Source organism: Ruditapes philippinarum, unplaced genomic scaffold (genome assembly GCF_026571515.1).
Source record: "Ruditapes philippinarum isolate M1 unplaced genomic scaffold, ASM2657151v2 ctg8615_1_1_1_1, whole genome shotgun sequence".
NCBI classification, from domain to species: Eukaryota; Metazoa; Mollusca; class Bivalvia; order Venerida; family Veneridae; genus Ruditapes; species Ruditapes philippinarum.
The window spans coordinates 26706-45599 of NW_026857030.1; the positions used below are offsets into that span (position 1 = coordinate 26706).

The following is an 18894-nucleotide window of genomic DNA, read 5'->3' on the forward strand; positions in this document are numbered from 1 at the left end:
TGTTTCTGGTGGCTTGAAAGTGCATAATTTATGCTCTCCTTGATGGTGAGACGATTTTTGAAACTTTCTACTCTTTAAAAGTTTCACCAGTGCTTCTCTCTCTATAAAAGTATATAGAGCGTTTAAGCTGCAATATCGATCGTTTAGTATACACAATTCCATGGTTTTACGAGAAATATATAAGAAATAAAAGAAATCTAGGAGACATAACTACAAATAACAGAAACGGAAATAACAAATATTTTAATATTCGGAACCCATCTAATGTAAACAGTAACTTACACAATGTTCTCATTGTCAAAATAACTGTTCGTCAACTGTGACTTTAAAACTATTTTTTTTCAATACATCTACTGTTTTTGATACAAGTGATCTCAAGATAAAAATTGTACAAGTCAATAAAATGCAAACTTATTTTCTTTCTTAACGATTTATTACGATTTGGAAAAGTGATCCACTAGAAGCATAATTCACAACATAAATTACATAAAAATTGCAGACTCGGTTTTGTTGAGTCTGTATATTGGGGAACATTAAAGAATGCAACATCCCTTACATCCCCGTTACTTGAGTGTAAGTTTTTAAACAGGGCAGACAAACATATCCGCCGCCACAAGGCAGTCAAGCATATCCGCTGCTGTCGCAGGTCAGTTATGATTAATAGTCTGCTACTTAATTATTTTATATTGTTTTAACGATAAAGAATGATGGCCTAGATCTGAATGGACGAGGGATGTTTCATGTTTAATTATCCCTCATGTATAGATTCAATCAAACTGAGTCTGATGTTTCATGTAATTTCGTTGTGATTATTGCTTCCGAAGGATCACTCCATTTCCAGATTTCTTTAAACATTTGTTTCTATATAGTATGTTAAAGTGAGCATGTTGCTGTTTGTTGACGAACTGTTGTTAAGAAGACTAAGGTCTCTACAAAATAAGAAGAAATAAAATAAATAACTATGTAACTTCAACTCAACATTAGCCAACTATTTACCTGTTTCATGCTCTATTTCTAACATTTACTCATATAAAGGCTACGGTTTAATAAGAAATTTATGATTATAGCATAAATAACACTGCGTACAATATACATTTTTCTAACGTTTTGGTCTGTAAGCATATTTGGAATTTGTTAGCTATAATTGATTAAGAGAATCCATAATTGAATGCGCTTGTCGATTGTGTGAATGCTTAATGGATTAAGAGTTGAATCCATAAACTTAATAACATTTTAAGTTCTTGTATATCAAGAGAATCCGTAATGGAATTTGTAAGCTCTTGTATAGGCCTATCCATTAACGTCACTTTACAATCTGACGTTTTTACTTTATTCTAACTTTAAGTATACTGATAGAAATTCCATTGAATGAGCATACTATCTAAAACGTTCGTATTACCATTATTCATTTGAATCTCGCGTATCTGTGTACAAAAAGGGGAAGGTACCGGTAATTGAAAGACCTATTGCAAATTGATATCAACATTCTCCGAACAACCCTCGTAGGTATCTATGTATAAATAACTACATAAACGTGTCGTTGTCTGTTTCAACTGAAGGGTATTAAGGTCAAGGGCACCGCCTTTCCAGAGGTTGTATATACGATCTGTTTCAAAGATTAACATGAGATAGTTCATAAGCATCCTTTAAAGAATTATGACAATTTAATGAAAGAATTCAAGTAAGAAAAGAGAACGTTATGTAACTATGTAAAATGTGAAGTTCTGCTTAAGATGGTGTTATGGTGCAAGTGAACGTAGCCGGTATATCGCATACACTACTGCTACTGAACAGGCCCAATGAAATATGATAAACAAGATCAATAAGGAATGGCGGCGTCCAATGAACGCAACTTTCAAACGACACAGCAACAAGAACCAGCGACAAGGAGCCCTGGAGGACCCAAACAAAAAACAGGGCACGGTGCAAGGCAGAGCACAGACAGGATACTAATATAAATGATACTTAAAATGAAATAATAGTAACTGACAAGGAAATTAAAGAAAACGAACAAAATCGTGGTTGCAAAATTTTCAATTTTGACGTTTTGTCGATTTTAAAGCTTCTCAATTTACTATTGTTTTAACATTGCTTTCATTTTCAGAATTATCGCATACAAAAATAAATATTCCCTATTTAAATGCCTTTGAAACGCCAGACCTTGGGGAGGGTGACAGTTGTAGGCAATTTGCGCTACGGTTAATAACATGCTTTCAACATAATCATTTTTTTCTGTGGCCTTTCGGGTTGCCGGTTTTACTACTGTATGTACAGCTTCAAAAGCAATGGTCGCCAATATTTTTTTCAGGATCCGATCCTATCGAATAAGCTTCTAATACAGTATTTAAGCCATTTTAACATGTATGCATAAATATGTTAAATGCATGTTATACTTTGCATTATTTTAACATATGAATGGAAAATTAAAAGCGAAAGAAATAAATAAGATAAAACTATTGCGAAATATGTCATGGATGTGTTATATGCATACATGATAGGTGATTGTTAAGGTTTCTTGAAACGGAAGTTCAAATGCCCGACCGGCTTGTTACAGAATTTAAGCTCTAGTCTTTTTTACAACTAGGTATTTTCAAGTCCAAGTAAGTTTGCTTAGTGTAGGTTTCCTAAAAACACATCCGAACTTTTCTGTGAATAAACATTGAAACAAAAAGGTATATATACACAGGATTACTAAGAAGTTGTTCACAAGTGCCGGTATTACAAAGTCCATTTCCGCAACATGCGGTACACACGTTAACTAATGACCGTCTCCCAACATTTCCAAATATATTGCTATCACGACTTTGCCTACATTCTTCCATTTTTTTATACGCCCGTTTGAAAAACGGGACGTATTATGGGAACGCCCCTGGCGGGCGGGCGGTCGGGCGGGCGGTCGGGCGGGCGGCGTCCAATTTTGTCCGGAGCATATCTCCTACATTGTATTGGAGGGATTTTAATGAAACTTCATATAAATTTGTTCACCACTATGAGGACAGTGTCGCGGCACATTGAACCAGGGTCTCTAGGTCAAAAGGTCAAGGTCAACACTTTAGAGCTTCATTGAAAAATGCTTGTCCGGAGCCAAAAAAACCCTTTCACATTGTATAAAGAAAGTCGATTTTCAATTATTAACTTGCGCAACAAATGTTCACCATTGTTGAGGCGGAGTGTCGCGTGCAAGATTCAGGGTCCTTGCGGCCAAAATCAAGCGTCACACATTAGAGGTCAAAGTTCAGAAAAAATATGAAGATGTGTATTTGGACCATTTAGTCATCATTTATTGAGGATTTGTAAACAACAAAGGGTTCATTATTCCAAGGGACTAATGGCTGTGATTACATATTAATTAGGTCAATATTATACAAGGTCCAAGGTCACTAAAGATGATGAAATATCCCAGATTTGTAAATAGGAAATTTAATTCAAAGGGAGACAACAAAGTTATTACATGTTCAATAAATGACTTACACAATTACTCCCCTTGAAATATTTTCACTTTCAATTCTAAAAATAGGAATTTAATCAAAGGGCATGAAAAATTAATCCTCTTTCTTGGACTTGAGTATGTTCTAAAGGGAATGTAACATTTATTTACACATTTTCATTCATTGGTCAAGATTCTTAACTGTGATAAACTATGGTGTTCTGTAGACTTGGCTATTTGTTCATAAAGATCATACCAGTAATTACCCTTATCAAATGTAAATACTTTCTCATAAAATTTAATTATATTTTAATTTTCAAGTAAATATCAGTTCAGCTCATTCAAAGAATTAAGAATTGTAATGAAATGTATTTCCCTAGAATAAAATCTAAAATCAGAATTTTTTTAGTTATTAAATTACATGTACTTTTTATACGCCCCGTTAAAAAAAGATAAAAATATGAAGAATGTGTATAGGGACGATTTAATCATCATTTATTGAGGGATTGTAACACAAATGGTCTTTATAATGACTAAGGCTGTTTGACACATGTACTTTAGGTCAATATATATGCAAGGTCAAGGTCACTAAAGATGGTGAAATATCCAGATTTTGTCTGGAGCATATCTCCTACATGTATGGAAGAATTTTTTATAATACTTTTATGGAAATGTTCACCACCATGATATGTATTGCTCCATGCATGATCCAGGTCTCCAGGTTCAAAGGTCAAGGTCACACTTAGAGCTCATTGAAAAAACGCTTGTCCGGAGCAAAACTTCTACATTCATAGGGGGTTTTCAATATAAACTTGGCACAAATGTTCACCATTGTGAGGCTGAGTGTCGCATGCAAAAATTCAGATCCCTGCGACCAAAGTCAAGGTTACAACATAGAGGTCAAAGTTCAGATAAAAATTTGAAGATGGATTATAGGGACCATTTAGTCCATCATTTATTGATGGATTGTAGCACAAATGGTAACTATCATGACTACAGGTGTTACACATTTAATTTAGGTTAATATTTGCAAGGTCAAGGTCACTGGAGATGATTAAATATCCAGATGTTGTCCGGAAAGCATATTTTCTACATGCATGGAGGAATTTTAATGTTACTTTTATAGAAATTGTTCACCACCATAAGACGTAGTGCCCTGCACATAATCAAGTCTCTAGGTCAAAGGTGAAGGTCACAGTTAGAGCTCATAGAAAAACACTTGTCTGGAGCAAAACTTCTACATGCATAGAGGGATTTCAATATAATTTGGCACAAATGTTCATCATTGTGAGGCTGAGTGCTGTGCATAAAATTCAGGTCCCTGCGACCAAGGTCAAGGTCACACATTCTGTGCATATCTTCCCTATTGATTTGTTTTAAGGTTCATTTAACAACACAGTGCCAAGAATAAAAACTTGCTTGCTAGATAACACTTATCCATAATGCCCCCATCTCCATCTAAAGCTTTTTCGTAAACGGGCGTATTTTGTGACTATGGCACCCTTGTTTAAAGTCTTTCGTCAGCAAAGTACAAATCTGAGACAGATTTCTTCATCATGGACCCTTTGTTTTAATTAAGAATTTAATATTGAATATTGAACACTGTTCAGAGCACGTGGGAAATGTTGTACTTTTTATCTCATAAACGAGCCTAAATTTTTGATTTCTTGGATCATCCCCCTTTTTCTTTTTTTCAGAATTCACATACTATATTATATTAAGTAAACTTGTATTTACAAGTTTTTATATTTTGCCTTAAATATATTTGCAATCTATATTTCCTCGTCTGATGCATATAGTGTATCTTTTTAAGTAAGCGTACAGATGACTTAATTCATAGATATTTATACATACTAATTTTGGTAAGCACACATATCGATGACTGTCTGACCCTAAATAATCGTATCTTTGTACACCACATGCCTGTAAAGAAACAACATGTTTAATGACAAAAGTTTGCTTAAGCGCATAGCCTAGTGGGTGACTCAGTCCAGCGGGAGGTTTTTATTTGGTTTTAGAATTGAATTGTGCAATGTAGACATGAATACGTTTAGATTAGTCTATTCCAGAAGAGCCAAGATGAACTTTATAAGTGAAAGCAGTAAAGCAACCGGGACCGTGTCAGCAGTAAAATAGAGAAAAATAAAAATCCGTAAAGAACGCACAAAAAATGAAAAAGTTGCAGGCTCTATTTGATTGAGCCTGTTCATATAAAGCCTTACAGGACCTTGGTTGACTTACAGTAATAGCATAATGTATACATTGTTGAAACACCAGCCAGCAGGACAAACAGAAACTATTTCACATACTCCGTAAACATAAATTTATCTAGCCAGTCTCAAGCTTTTTCCAGACAAGCACAATAATGTTTTCATGTAATACAAGTATTTGAAAAGTGATAGTATGGATTGAAAGCTTATTACTTTTATTCTTAAGTCAAACGGCGGTCTAAGACCAGCAAAACTGTGTTAAACGTAATTTAATAGAACAAAACTGACGGAGTTTGTCTAGATATACAATTAAATATCATACCTCGTTTGGTTGACACACAGACTGCGATATACAATCCTTGGGTTCATGTACATCACCCTGACCCGATGAACTGCTGTCACATGAATAGCACGTGCTCGTATTTGTGTTTGCTTTAAAATAAGAATATGTAGGTTTTTGTGGACCACTTAATGTCGATTATGTAGCATGTATTTAATGAGAAGACATTACAATAAATGAAATTCATGAGAACGAAATCCATCCAATCTGATGGCCTCGACGATTTTTCATAATCATCTTTGAAAGTACGGACGGTGTACTTTTTATATTATGAGACACGGATGTACCAATTTTACATTTATTGAAAAATCTCTTTGGTAAAAGTATGACTGAAAAATATGTCTGACGATCAGAATTAATAAAAGAATGTCCGAAGTCAAAAAAGTATAACTATATCAGAAATATCGTCAACAGATATAAATTTTTACTTTCGTTTTCTATAAACATACATGTAATAAAAGTTATTGCATGATAGTTATTATATAAATAAATCGCAATTTTATATTGTATATAAAGATAAACAAATGCTTCTTGACATTCCTGTCCTATTATTTAATTATCGTCTCTTATACCTTTTGTCGCTTGCTTTGATTTCATACTTTGTATTATAATAACAAGTAGCAGTCCGTTCTTTGCCATCTCCTGTTTCTGTTCTGTTTGGACCCTTACCGGTGGTCCGGCGTTGCTGGGTTATGTTGGGGGATGCGTTTTCTGAATGCCGCTATTTCTTGTTGATCTTTGATTTTATAGTTCCAGCTTAGTTGGTTGTGGAAGACGTCAGATGCCTCTCCGTGAATATTACAGGTATGAAAAAAGTACCCGAGTAAAATCGATTGTTCTGGGAATTGCAATTCTTGTGCAGAATGGACCTTTAAGCACAGAGAAAAATGGAACGCACTGCTTTAGTTTGCACCTTAAACAACGATCATTTGCCATAGTTAAATACTAACAGCTATTACGTTAAATCCCTTATAAATGACGCCATCGAAAAAATATATGATTTCTTGAATTTGATAAAATAGCAAAGAAAAGTCAAGCTAGGAAACAAGGCAAATTTGTTCAAGCATAGACTCACATCAGTGTTTTATTAAGTAGGCGGTCTTGTCCTGACTTTGTTTGGGGTCATCCTGGGCTCCTTGCCACTTGCTCTTGTTGCTGGATCGTGTGGGGGTTGCGTTAATTGAACGCCGCCTTTCCTTGATGATCTTGTTTATCATATGTCAAAGAATTTTATTCAATATTTTAAGTTTGAACCACATTTTATAACATCTAAGTTTGATCTGATTTTAATTTCAGTAGAAAGTTCATTTCTCACATTCTCTTCCAACATATTGTTCATGAATATTTACCATAAACAGTTCATGTTCCCTTTCCATTTTCTTTACGTTGGTACTTTCATTAGTCTCTCTTAAAGTCATGTTATCATAAGCTTAATAAGATTCATGTGTCAAATTGAGTAAAAAAATGCCAGATACAGCATATTTACATCGTGTCCAAATTCATTATTATTATGCTGTTTGAAATGGCTCCTCTTCTTGTGTTCCTGTATGAAGATGTACGTCAGCAAAAGTAGTTGGTCAAGCTGTACTTACTAATGTATGGCTTCATCGATGTTCATAAATCATTTGAACCATGTTAAATTTGTAAATTGATATCTCGCAACAGCTCCAATCTAGGAATGTTCCTTTACGTCAACCTCTTGCCACACGTTTGTGTGTCCACATTCTAAAATAAAATTACGACCCCAATGCAGAGGAATACAATTAAAACATTCAGTATTTTCATTTATCTCCACTAGTTTCTGTATGTCTAATATATTGAATTAACCATTTTTGTTGAGCTGTATATAAAAACAACATTTTTAAAATCTTCACTAACAATAAAACTTCCAAAATATTCATCGTATTTTATGCCACACAATCGTGTGTTACATTCTGGTTCTCTGGAATAACTTGGTCTATTACAACAAGCCGAGCATGCAACCAGATCTCCTCTCTTTTGAAGCTCGCATTTTTGCTACGATTGATGGTTTGCTGCTCCCAGCATTGCACACCTAAAATGTGTAATTTCTTTAAGATTCTCGAACAAAAAGCATCCGTGTTTGAAAAAAAAAAAGATTTGTTTTTTAGTTCACTTACTCTATGACTGAAGAGCTGGTAAGGGGAAGGCAATGCTTAACGTTCTAATTACATAAGACCCATCCTCTTTGTATGCGTACTTCATAAATAGTTTTAAGTTATGTTAAATACTGTACATTAAGTGTGTATATCATTTTGTAGAGACTTATTAACACAATCATCGCCGGATTCGACCTTTTTCCAAAATAAGGTGGATATTGCCATAATACTTTAACAGTTTTTGTGTTACTCAAAGGTCAATCGAGAAAGTAATGAAATAATACAACCATTTATAAAAGTATTTCTTTATCAAGCTTAATCAAAGAATTCGTTAGATGGCAGGTTTTGTTGAAGTAAATTATTTAAAAAAAATGAATGCGTTCACACTTCATGTTCTTCTTTAAATGTATGGAAAAATAATAAAAAAATAAATAGTATTTTGAAGATGGCCCGGCAACCAGCATTGTATACCACTGTCTTCTGATCGGTAATGAGCTCGTCCAAATAGCATATCTTAACAATATAAAATATAAAAAAGTAAACATTTTACTTGAAAGAGGCTACCCTCAATAGGTTTCCGACATTCGGAACACATTTGATAAAAGGGATTGCAATTTACTTTTCCACGCACACTTATCATCGAAACAATGACCTGTCTAGTGGATCGGGGTTTGAAATGAAGGCTTACTTCATTGACGCCACATGTTAAAGATCCGCTACATTGGTCTAGGCTAGAAGCTCTGTTGCAACTCCTACATGCCAAGGTCACCGTTTGGCCAGTTTGCCCATTTGCTTAAAATTAAAAGCATTAAACGTTCTTAAATCGAGCATAATTTTAAGATTTTTTTTTATTTCAAGCTCTGATATTAAGGATGAAAATACTGCCTTAAAAATATGTGAGAGTTTTGTGCTAATATGCTGCTGATCTTCTGCTGAAAATTATATTTCTTTCCCTGTGTGCTAGTAATTTATATCAATAATTATCTTTCATAAATCGAGAAAATATAAATAAAACTAAAATCCTACCATCGGCTGCAAGATATACATTTCTTGCATTTTGATTAGTCCGTATGCTTTACAAAACATTTACCCTATTCAGATATTTGTGCCGATAAGGTATCGATGCTTGTTTAAATATTTTTTATCGATAATGGCTACGTAATGGTTTTTATATTGGTTTCGATAATTGTTTTCAGTAAAATGTTATCAGATAACAATTACCTGACTTTGATGTAAAATACACAATGAATAAAACATTTAGCACGAAACCTGAAAAGCAACATATGATATTATGATTATACAATATTTTATTTTCATTATAAATACATTTTATATAGGGTATTAAATTAGTGTAGGCTTAATACTAAACTATCTGTCTACAGTTTAGATTTTCTTATGTTTTACGTATAGCATAGCGTTTTCCCAAAAACTGATTTAAAATATAAGGTGCGAGCCTTTGGCGAGCATAATATGGTTTTATTCAAGCAACACGCCTCCAGAAGATATCAGAAAATCTTCCGTCGTAAAAATGTTTCAAAATCTCTCTTCAAAAGAAGAAAGAAATCGAAATGACACTTTAAAATGGTCGTATTTTAGCATTTCCTCTGGCAAAAATGTTCGCTTTTCCTCGCAAACAGGATATCTAATACGGAATTATTTCATCCGTTTTCTTTTCTCGCACCACGTGATGTATTGCGACATGTGTTTCAAAACGCACGGAATCCGGGATCGTATTTTAATACATAGAGGGAAACGAATAAACTGCTATTATTATGATATTTACTTGTAGTCCTTAACGTTATAATTGAACAATGGTATCATATTTATAATTACCAGTTTATCGATTTAATATGATTAGGGCCTGCCAATTAACGAACATTGATATACGAGCCTGGGCGTACCAGATGCACCAATGTTGTGACACTTGACCATGTTGAATCAATTACATTTCATATTCATATGATACTGCATTATTTTGCGACAGTAGTTTATGCAAAGAAGAAACACGATTTCTTCACGCTTTTGTCCATATTTTTTCTTGAATTGAGATGTAATAATGGATTTGTACATTAAACGTAACAAGACCAGTATTAACCGTTTACTTGAAATTTAATATCATTCTTTTTCTTTTAATTTATCATCTGGAGGCGAGTGACTTTAAATGAGTTAAAAAATAGTGATAAACCTGCATGAATGTAATACTATTTACCGTTTACCGTTTTATTATTTTGTAATACCGGAAAACGCCGAAAAACGACTAAATTACAACTAAATATTTGTAACCACAAGCAATAAAACAGAAATAATATATAACTTGAACATTGTACGTTACACTCTTATGTTAGCAATAGGCGTATCATTGTATGATATAGCTTTACGTTTACTGTTAATAATCCTACCAATTTTGGATTGCAGCATCTTGAGACTATCCTATGTATGTCAACGACCTATATTTTCCTGATCGTAAAAACACAAATGTTAAACATATTAAAACAGTTATATATGAAAATTCGAATTAAAAACGTCACATATTATAATACTGCACGTTTGTAACGTCGATGCTCATTGTACAATAAACAAATGGCACAAGTGGCACCCATCCTGAATATAGCACCTGAATTTATTTTTATAAAATTTTGAGTGTTTTCGTTCGAAAAGTAAACATGATTGATGACATTTACTAAACTTTTCAGAAACTATTATCAATTAATTATTGAAAGAAAAAAGAGATCTTATAATCCAAATTAAGCAACATACTTTATAGTTTGCATCTATCTAGTATTTAACTTAAACACCTTTAATTAGTAACCGAAATTGAATAACAAACCCTAAAACGTATCCTTAATTTGTTACTTTAATTCCTACATAACAAAGACCAGTCACACATGTACATGTATTTCATAACAACCTGCTTATCTCTGGTTAAATATAGAACTAACAAAGTCAATGTGTATCTGTGAGATAAAAAAATGTTCAGATGAATCCTCTCGTCAACTTTAAGAGCGACGTCATCAATTTCCTGACAATAATTTACGTACGCGCTCGCCATTCCCGCTGACATTTTCTCAATTTTCAACGCACTTTTTGCGTCTACACACTACATATAACATATGTATGTAGTCCAAGCTGTGATAATTCGTTTATCGTGTTCCGGCCACTCTAATTTGCCGTGTTTCAGCCCAGAGGGTCGCAGTCGCGCAATATCAACGTACAAAAAGGTGATCAAGTGAACATATAATTTATAATAGCAATTTCGTCAATGTGTCCACATCGCTATGGAAACATTGGAACCCATACATCTCTACTTCTATTCACGTGAAAGCGCTTTCGGCATTCCGTCTGAATCTAAGCGCCCTATGTAAAACCCGCGTTTCGACATGTTTCTCTACAAAGTTTCTTGCACTTTGGCGCAAAATTTCGTGCTTGAGTCTTGTTCGTTCGTCTAAATCACGTTCGAAATTACAGAGGATTATTTCTTTTCAACTCTAAGAGCGGAAACCTTTTAGTCAAAAGTAAAAAATTAACATACGAATACACCGATTTAAGGATTTCAGACTTTCGTCAAATAAAAAAAACAAAAACAAAAACAAAAACGCTTGAAACGTGAGAAAAATAAAAAATACGATTATGAAAACTCGAAATAACGTAACCACGATGTTAAAAGGTCGAAAGTACGATGGCGAAAACACGAAATAGTTTCGTGGTTTCGTTATTTCTGCTTTCACAATCGTACTTTTGACTTATTTCATGACCGTACGTTTAACGTTTCGCCATCGTAATTTCGAGTTTACTCATGTGTGCGTTATAATAGTTAATTTATAAAAGAGTGGGCCTGTTTTTTTACAAATATATTTAAGGTTAGTTATGTTATACTATCCTAAATATTTGCCATTATCATTTATTGTCTCTATTATAATAGTCATTCTTTTACAAATATACAACTTATTTAACTCAGCTTGACAGTGGAAAAAATTAGTATGTCATCATGTCTGAACTTCCAGTCGAAAATTGACGAACGTGCACATTACCCCAGATCACCGCCTCACCACTTCCAACTCTTTACAGTCTTGAAGCGAGTTTGCTTCTGTCCACATGATATAGCACCAGAATGTAGCACAAATGATGCCCTATCGTACAAGTAATTCGGATGTTTGGTTGTGTTTTGGTGAACGTGCGAAGCTTAATACGTTTAAGATTATATTGTGATTCATTTTACTGGTGCTAATGATGTCAACGCGATGCAAAATCATCTCAGGGAGTGCGCACTTTACCCAGGGTAGCCACACACGGTATGGATTTTGATGAAATATATTTAATTGTTTTTTTTTGTTAATTTCTCAAAAAATGGTTATTTAGCAGTCATCATGATTAATAACCAATTGCAATTTAAGTACTATGCTTTTTTTAAATGCGAACAGAACTTCAGTTTGCCCTTGTAATGCTTGGATACCGACAACAGGTTATTATTAACGATGGTTTTTAACATGTGCTCGTATTTCAAGTCTTTGTTCCATTAACATATACTAGTAGTTAATGGATGTTTTTACCCGCTTGCATGATAAAATATTCTTAAAATGCAGAGATTGCAATTTTATACATTATTTTCATACAAATATATTGTTTGCACCAAATTCATCTGTTTGAACTAAATTCATTATTTTTACTGTCTGCTCAGATGTCAATAACTTCCCTCGTTTTGTTTCCAAAACGTTTTAAATTGCACATTTGTATCAATCAGGCAAAATCAGAAATATATTGGAGATGCCTGTTACTGACCCACAACGTTTGGATCATAAGTCCACTGATTTTCTCCTTTATAACTCTCCACTTTGATGATGAATGATTCTCAGACAACTTTCTGCTGAATATATTATACTTAAAAAATGATGACCGGAATATATCATTATTTGATAAAATTATATGGTTTATACACACTTCTCAGTTTAAATAAAGATATTCTTATCTTATTTTAGATGTTGTAGTTGCAATATAAACTCAAAAGAAATGTTGTCACTAGAATGTAAACATAAGCTTAAAACTTTAGTATACAGCATGTTTGAGTGTTTAGCTATTGGATGAGAGTTAAAGTTGCTCCATTGAGCTTTACTGATAAAACGAACTGGCAATTTTCAAGATTCATGTATCATTTGATGGATGAAGGTCTAGGTCAACAAGTTACGTGCAAAATTTCAGATTATTCACTCACTTCGTTTTTTTTTTCAAGATCAATAATTGTGTAAAAATGAAACACTGAAAAGCATTGAAATATGATTTTCACCAACATTTAATGTGGAACACCTGGCGAGCATTTCACTAACATCAAGTTTTGCATATCTTTTTACGTAAATCTTGACTTTCTTACTATAGGTGCGTTTCACTAAACAGAACGTGAAATTTACGCCGTAACTTTTAAACTTTTGTAAATTTTATAACATTGAAACTTACCCAAATGCGTAGCTAAGAAAATTTAGTGAAATGCAAATAAATACCTTAGTTCTGCTTACGCAAAAAAGTTCAAACGTTTAAACTCGAGTTACGATAACATAAGTACGTTAGTGAAACGCGCCCCTGTACCATTTTTTTTTATTCTATGTAAATATTTTGCAATATCTTTTGCATTTGATTTTACTTATTACGTGTTCTAGCGTTGATCTATAAAAGAAATTCATATTTAATGTTTTATGTTTCCCGACCTCTATGGAGATTAAGGAAGATCTTGGCGGATAGTTACAATACAGGTGTTTTTTAATTCATTTTTAATACGAGCTCACCTGTTTTTATGTGTGTTATAAATTATTAATTCAGGTGTAAATAAATAAATGTTTACTTTCGAGTCATGTTTTTCAGTTTTATCCTTGTCTTTATCAAGTCATAATTTTTCGTGTAACATAGGGAAAGGGTTTAAATAAGTGATGCGTATAAGAATCAATGATTATTTTATTGCTTATTCATACAGTTTATCAACCGTTTTCTGTAAAACAAATGTTTGAATGTCTAAATTACAAACAACACTCTTCAACTGACGCTGTAACAAAATGATAGCTGAACATGTATGTGGCATTTGATTAATAGGTGGTACACGTTAATATAAATCATAAGTTTAATATTTTGTCAATCACATCGTTTAATTATATTCTTGTTTTATTTTATTCTGGTTTAATTTATAGAAATATTTATTATATAGTTTCCCAAACGTACTTTCTAATGTATTACAGACATGCTATTTGACTTCACATTAACGTAGATTGACATAAAGGTAGCATTAGATGTAGCCTTCTATGATTTATAACTTAATGGTTTATGACATGTTTTTGAACCCATAATCAGTTGAAAGAAAACAAAATATACAAAGTAAGACTTTCATTTGAAGTATGCTTTGAAATGATATAAAACATCATAGAGAAATGGCAGTAAAATAGAACAACTTTATTATTTATGTTGTCATTTATATATTAACACATGTACATCTTTTGCTTAAACAAATGATAACATTAGAGAAACCATTGCTTCCGTTGATAGTGAAAGTGTCACATCTTATGCCAAACGCTTAAAAATATTTTTGCCAAATTGTTATCGCATCTCATTTTAAAATCTATATAAAATGTCATCGTGCCTTCACCTTTTTGAAATTATTAACGAATTCTTTTCCCATATACTTTAACTGATTTATGTTCTCCCGTGTTTAAAAAAGGTTTTTCACCATCTACCTCCCATTCATCGTACATATGTTCATACAGAACATCGAATCCTTCTTTGTCGTAAATCTTTTTTGAAAAGTTTGATGAACCTTCCCCTTTGATACAAACATTGTCGATACCGAGGTTTTTGACCAATTCCATTGCAGCGTGAACTATCTTTGAAGCAAAGCCGCGTCTTTGATATTTAGGTGAAACAACAAGTGACAGAAAATGAAATGTCTCAGTAACGCCGAAATGATCAAAGAAATCAGCTTGTTTGTCACAGTACTCGGTAAAATCTAGAAGTATCTGCAACTCTTCTGGAAGCTCAACACCGAACTCTAATTTGTCATCTTTTAGGGCATATCTAATTGTTCTGAAGCCTACAGCTTCGTCTGTGCTCTCGTCAACGAGCATAATGGAAAGATTGAGCTGAAGTGCCTCCAGCCAGTAAGCCTCTATTATCTCGTTCCATGTAAGACCGACAGATTTTGAGAGTGGTTCATTAGGCAGGAAATGATCACGACACAAATTGACAGCTTTTTCATAGTACTCTTCAGTAATACGGACTAATCTGATACCTGGAATTGGCTCAAATTGATTCAACGTTTTCTCAAAAGCCTGCAAAGAAGAAAAAATGTTTTAAAAATTAAATCAGTTATAGCCCATTTTACAATCAAAGCAAACAACGTACTGTTGATAAATATGAAGAAGAAAGAAAGCAATTGTGAGCTAGCATGGGGTCTTTATTGTTAAGACTTATGACTGTAAATTTTACACAATATTTGACAGTGTGTCTTGGGCAAGTCGGCATCGTGTATATTCATGTCTTTACATTTATAGGTTCTTACGGATATTGAAAATGAATGATAATTTATCATCAGAAGCATTTATGCCTCCTTTTTGTTTCTGATAACTCTTCTAAGTTATTATAGGTATATAGTTTTAAAGACAAATATTCTTCTGACTCCTCTATCTCGACTCGTGTTAAAAACCATATTTATAACCTAAGTGTTGCCCTAGAAGGAAGTTTGGTAGGCTTAACTTCTTTTATCATGTGGTTATTGTGGTGCTGATGAATTTGAAGAGGTGGGATTGTGAAGGAATTCTCTGTCATAATTATATAGAGGATATTTGTTTAGTTCAGTGTAAGATCGGAATATATTTCACCGAGTGAGCACCAAAAGGTATATTTCACGAGTGGCGCAGATCTTACACTAAACTAAACAAATTTTCTTTTTATTATATGCAAAGAAACGTTTTAAAAAGACATTTAACCTAATACTGAATGAAAAGCGCGCCAAATAATAATACAACGTGACGTCATTTACGACGTCACGTCATTAAGTTGGTACCCAGTTCTGTGCACGCTGGTATTTCACTGAAACAACGTAAGGGGCTTAAATTCTAAACAGTGAAATTATCAAAGTGGTAATTTCACTGTTTCAAACAGTGAAATTACCAGTTTTATATCACTGATATATTTCTATAAACCACCGAAAAGCATGTAATAAATCAGTATATTTCTTTTGCATGATATTCAGTGAACGTGTAATAATTATTTTAATTATACCTTACATAAACTTTTTATTATATAGCCTAATGTGACCTCACAATGTATTATTTGGATTTACCATCCCTGAAATGAATATCACCCGGTCAATAATGTTTGCAATATTCCCCAGGTGCGGGTAATCAATATGGACTAACAAAACGTAATTTTCTAGTTCTCTCCCCTGGTCTCTTTCCTCACGTAAACATTTAAGTAATATGTTTTACTATACAAAAATGTTGTTTCCATAAAAAAATAAATAAAAAATAACAAATGTTTCTCAGTTCTTGGGTTGCTAATATGCACTATTAAAATGAGAGACATGTGTTTCTTTTATAATATCCAATATTAATCTGAAAGCCACGAGTTTTCTTTTATATAACATAACGCTTGTAGTTTATTTTTCTGTTTAAAGATAGTTCTTTTCTGTATATAATTATAACAACAATAAAACTGGCAATTATTATGTGTACATTTTAAATGCCCCGCAGAAACTGTGACACCTTCTATTTAAAATTTAACCTTTTCATGTCTAAAGTCAGATTATCTATAATTATCATTAAAACAAAAATCAATATCAAAAATACAATCTTCAAACAAAAAACTATTAAATCAACCAATGAAAATGCGTTCAATGAACTATGAAACTATCAATTTAACCAATCAAAATTATTCAATGTAGACTAATGTCACACCGACTAATTCCTTTCTTTTAGTCAAACAGATATTCAGATAAATAAACTTAAAAGAATATTCCCAGATAAAATTGATAATAATCATGTTGTCACAGATTTAATTTATACGTTTTCTGGCTTGACCTTATTATCATAAATGTGTCAGACGAGTAAATAACAATAGATATGTCAGTGACCTGGCTAATTGATATTTTCCATATGTTTGCATTTTAAAATTCAGCAAACTGTTCCTAACATAATCAAAAATATATTAATATTTAAAAAACTAATTCGAAAGAAGCAATTAAAAAAATGCATAACAAAAGATCAGACTGATGGGTAAACAAACGTGAACTATTAAGCATAAGTTTAACAATACAATCTATTATATTTTACCCTTTGAATTCAAGAGGTTAAGAAAGAAATAATTACCTTTTGAATTTGATCCTCTGTTAGATCCTTGATGGAAACAGTCTGCGATTTAGACATCTTTATTTAACTTAACCAAAATTAAAAACAAATGCTATAAGATCATTTAGCGAACTACGATACACCGAGCTATCGCGCGCCTTTTATTCAGCAGAAATGATCGAACGTTGTACAGAGAGTTTACTTTGTAGCACACGGTCATTTTTAAGCACACACATAATATCGTATACACTGAAAGTACGTGTAGGCTATACTCTATATATCACTTGAGTCAGAACAATAAACTGCGTTTATCGATGCGGATAGTTTATATTCTAGTTCACTTAATGCTTGCTAAATAGTCGATAGATAACATCGTTTATTAAAATATAAGATCGTCTGATTTAAGTATTTAGCGTCTGTTATATTTCGTTTTGTCTGGTAAATGAAACGCCTGCTGTATTTTGCATGTTAACGTTAAACTGGCTACTCTTATGAAGGATTAATGAATGCCTTCTTCTCATGTGCAGTTTTGATGCAACAATGTTTGATATGAAATACTATAAAAAAAACGAAGCCGCTTATTCGTTTCATGCATTTGCTATAAGCTATAAATTATATAGATTCATTTTGAGCTCGCGTCGGTCACACATTACACAGATTTGGCATTACTTTTGCAGAATTTCTTTGTTTTCAATGTTATGCTTTCATTGTGGGATACACATGATTTTGATTAAAAAATAAAATCTCTCTAATTTTCAAATGAAATGTTCTTCCACCGACCCCTCATTTATTTTATATATGATAACACGCCTCAATTTCGTATATTTAAGGGTATATATGTAAGTTGGCTATTTATCATTCACGAATAATGTTATCAGAACATTACATGATCATCGGTACGGTAGAGTATACATAGTTTACTTTGTAGCACACAGTATTTTATATTGTATATCATATCCGAGTTGTATTATACTCTATATTCTCGGCCTCAACAGACGGTATGATTTTGCAGTACAACACCAAATAAAACTAAGATGTACAAGCAAATCTTACTATGTGAACTCTATTATTTCTTGAATTCATACAATTTAGTACTATATCTACAGGATAGGACATGTTATATCTATTAATACTTGTTGTATAGACCTCCCACGATGACAGATGACATATTTCCCACATTATCCCCTGATAACGTGTTTAATGAATGGAAGTCCAGTGAGAGAAAGCCAGCTTAAAATGTATTATTATTATTATTGGTATATCACTACAATTAGACTTAATCTAAGGAATTTCTTAAGACTCAATTTATTGTAATGTGTTTCAATTCATATTTGTTTTTCTGTTATACGAGTACACCATGTATATTCGAAATACTTGTGAAGATTGGTGTAACTGAAGTAGTTAGAAATTATAACAACTCCGACATTTCTAAAATGTTTTTTTGTATTTTCTTATAATGAAACTCAATGCTATATACCAGCTTTAC

General features: G+C 32.8%; 1 protein-coding gene and 1 long non-coding RNA gene across 2 annotated transcripts; both read right to left on the reverse strand.

Moving 5' to 3' along the window:
- Nucleotides 1-8776: 8776 nt before the first annotated feature.
- LOC132748512 (uncharacterized) lies at nucleotides 8777-11022 on the reverse strand. Its single transcript, XR_009628267.1, has 4 exons — nucleotides 10922-11022; nucleotides 10494-10551; nucleotides 9316-9363; nucleotides 8777-8886 (listed from the first exon to the last, which is right to left on the reverse strand). It is a non-coding gene; the product is annotated as an uncharacterized LOC132748512 (long non-coding RNA).
- Nucleotides 11023-14013: 2991 nt separating this feature from the next.
- On the reverse strand, nucleotides 14014-17611 carry LOC132748513 (uncharacterized). Its single transcript, XM_060738163.1, has 2 exons — nucleotides 17430-17611; nucleotides 14014-15392 (listed from the first exon to the last, which is right to left on the reverse strand). The coding sequence occupies exons 1-2, from the start codon at nucleotides 17484-17486 to the stop codon at nucleotides 14727-14729; spliced, it is 723 nt and encodes a 240-aa protein (XP_060594146.1). The 5' UTR covers nucleotides 17487-17611; the 3' UTR covers nucleotides 14014-14726.
- Between the last annotated feature and the right edge of the window lie 1283 nt (nucleotides 17612-18894).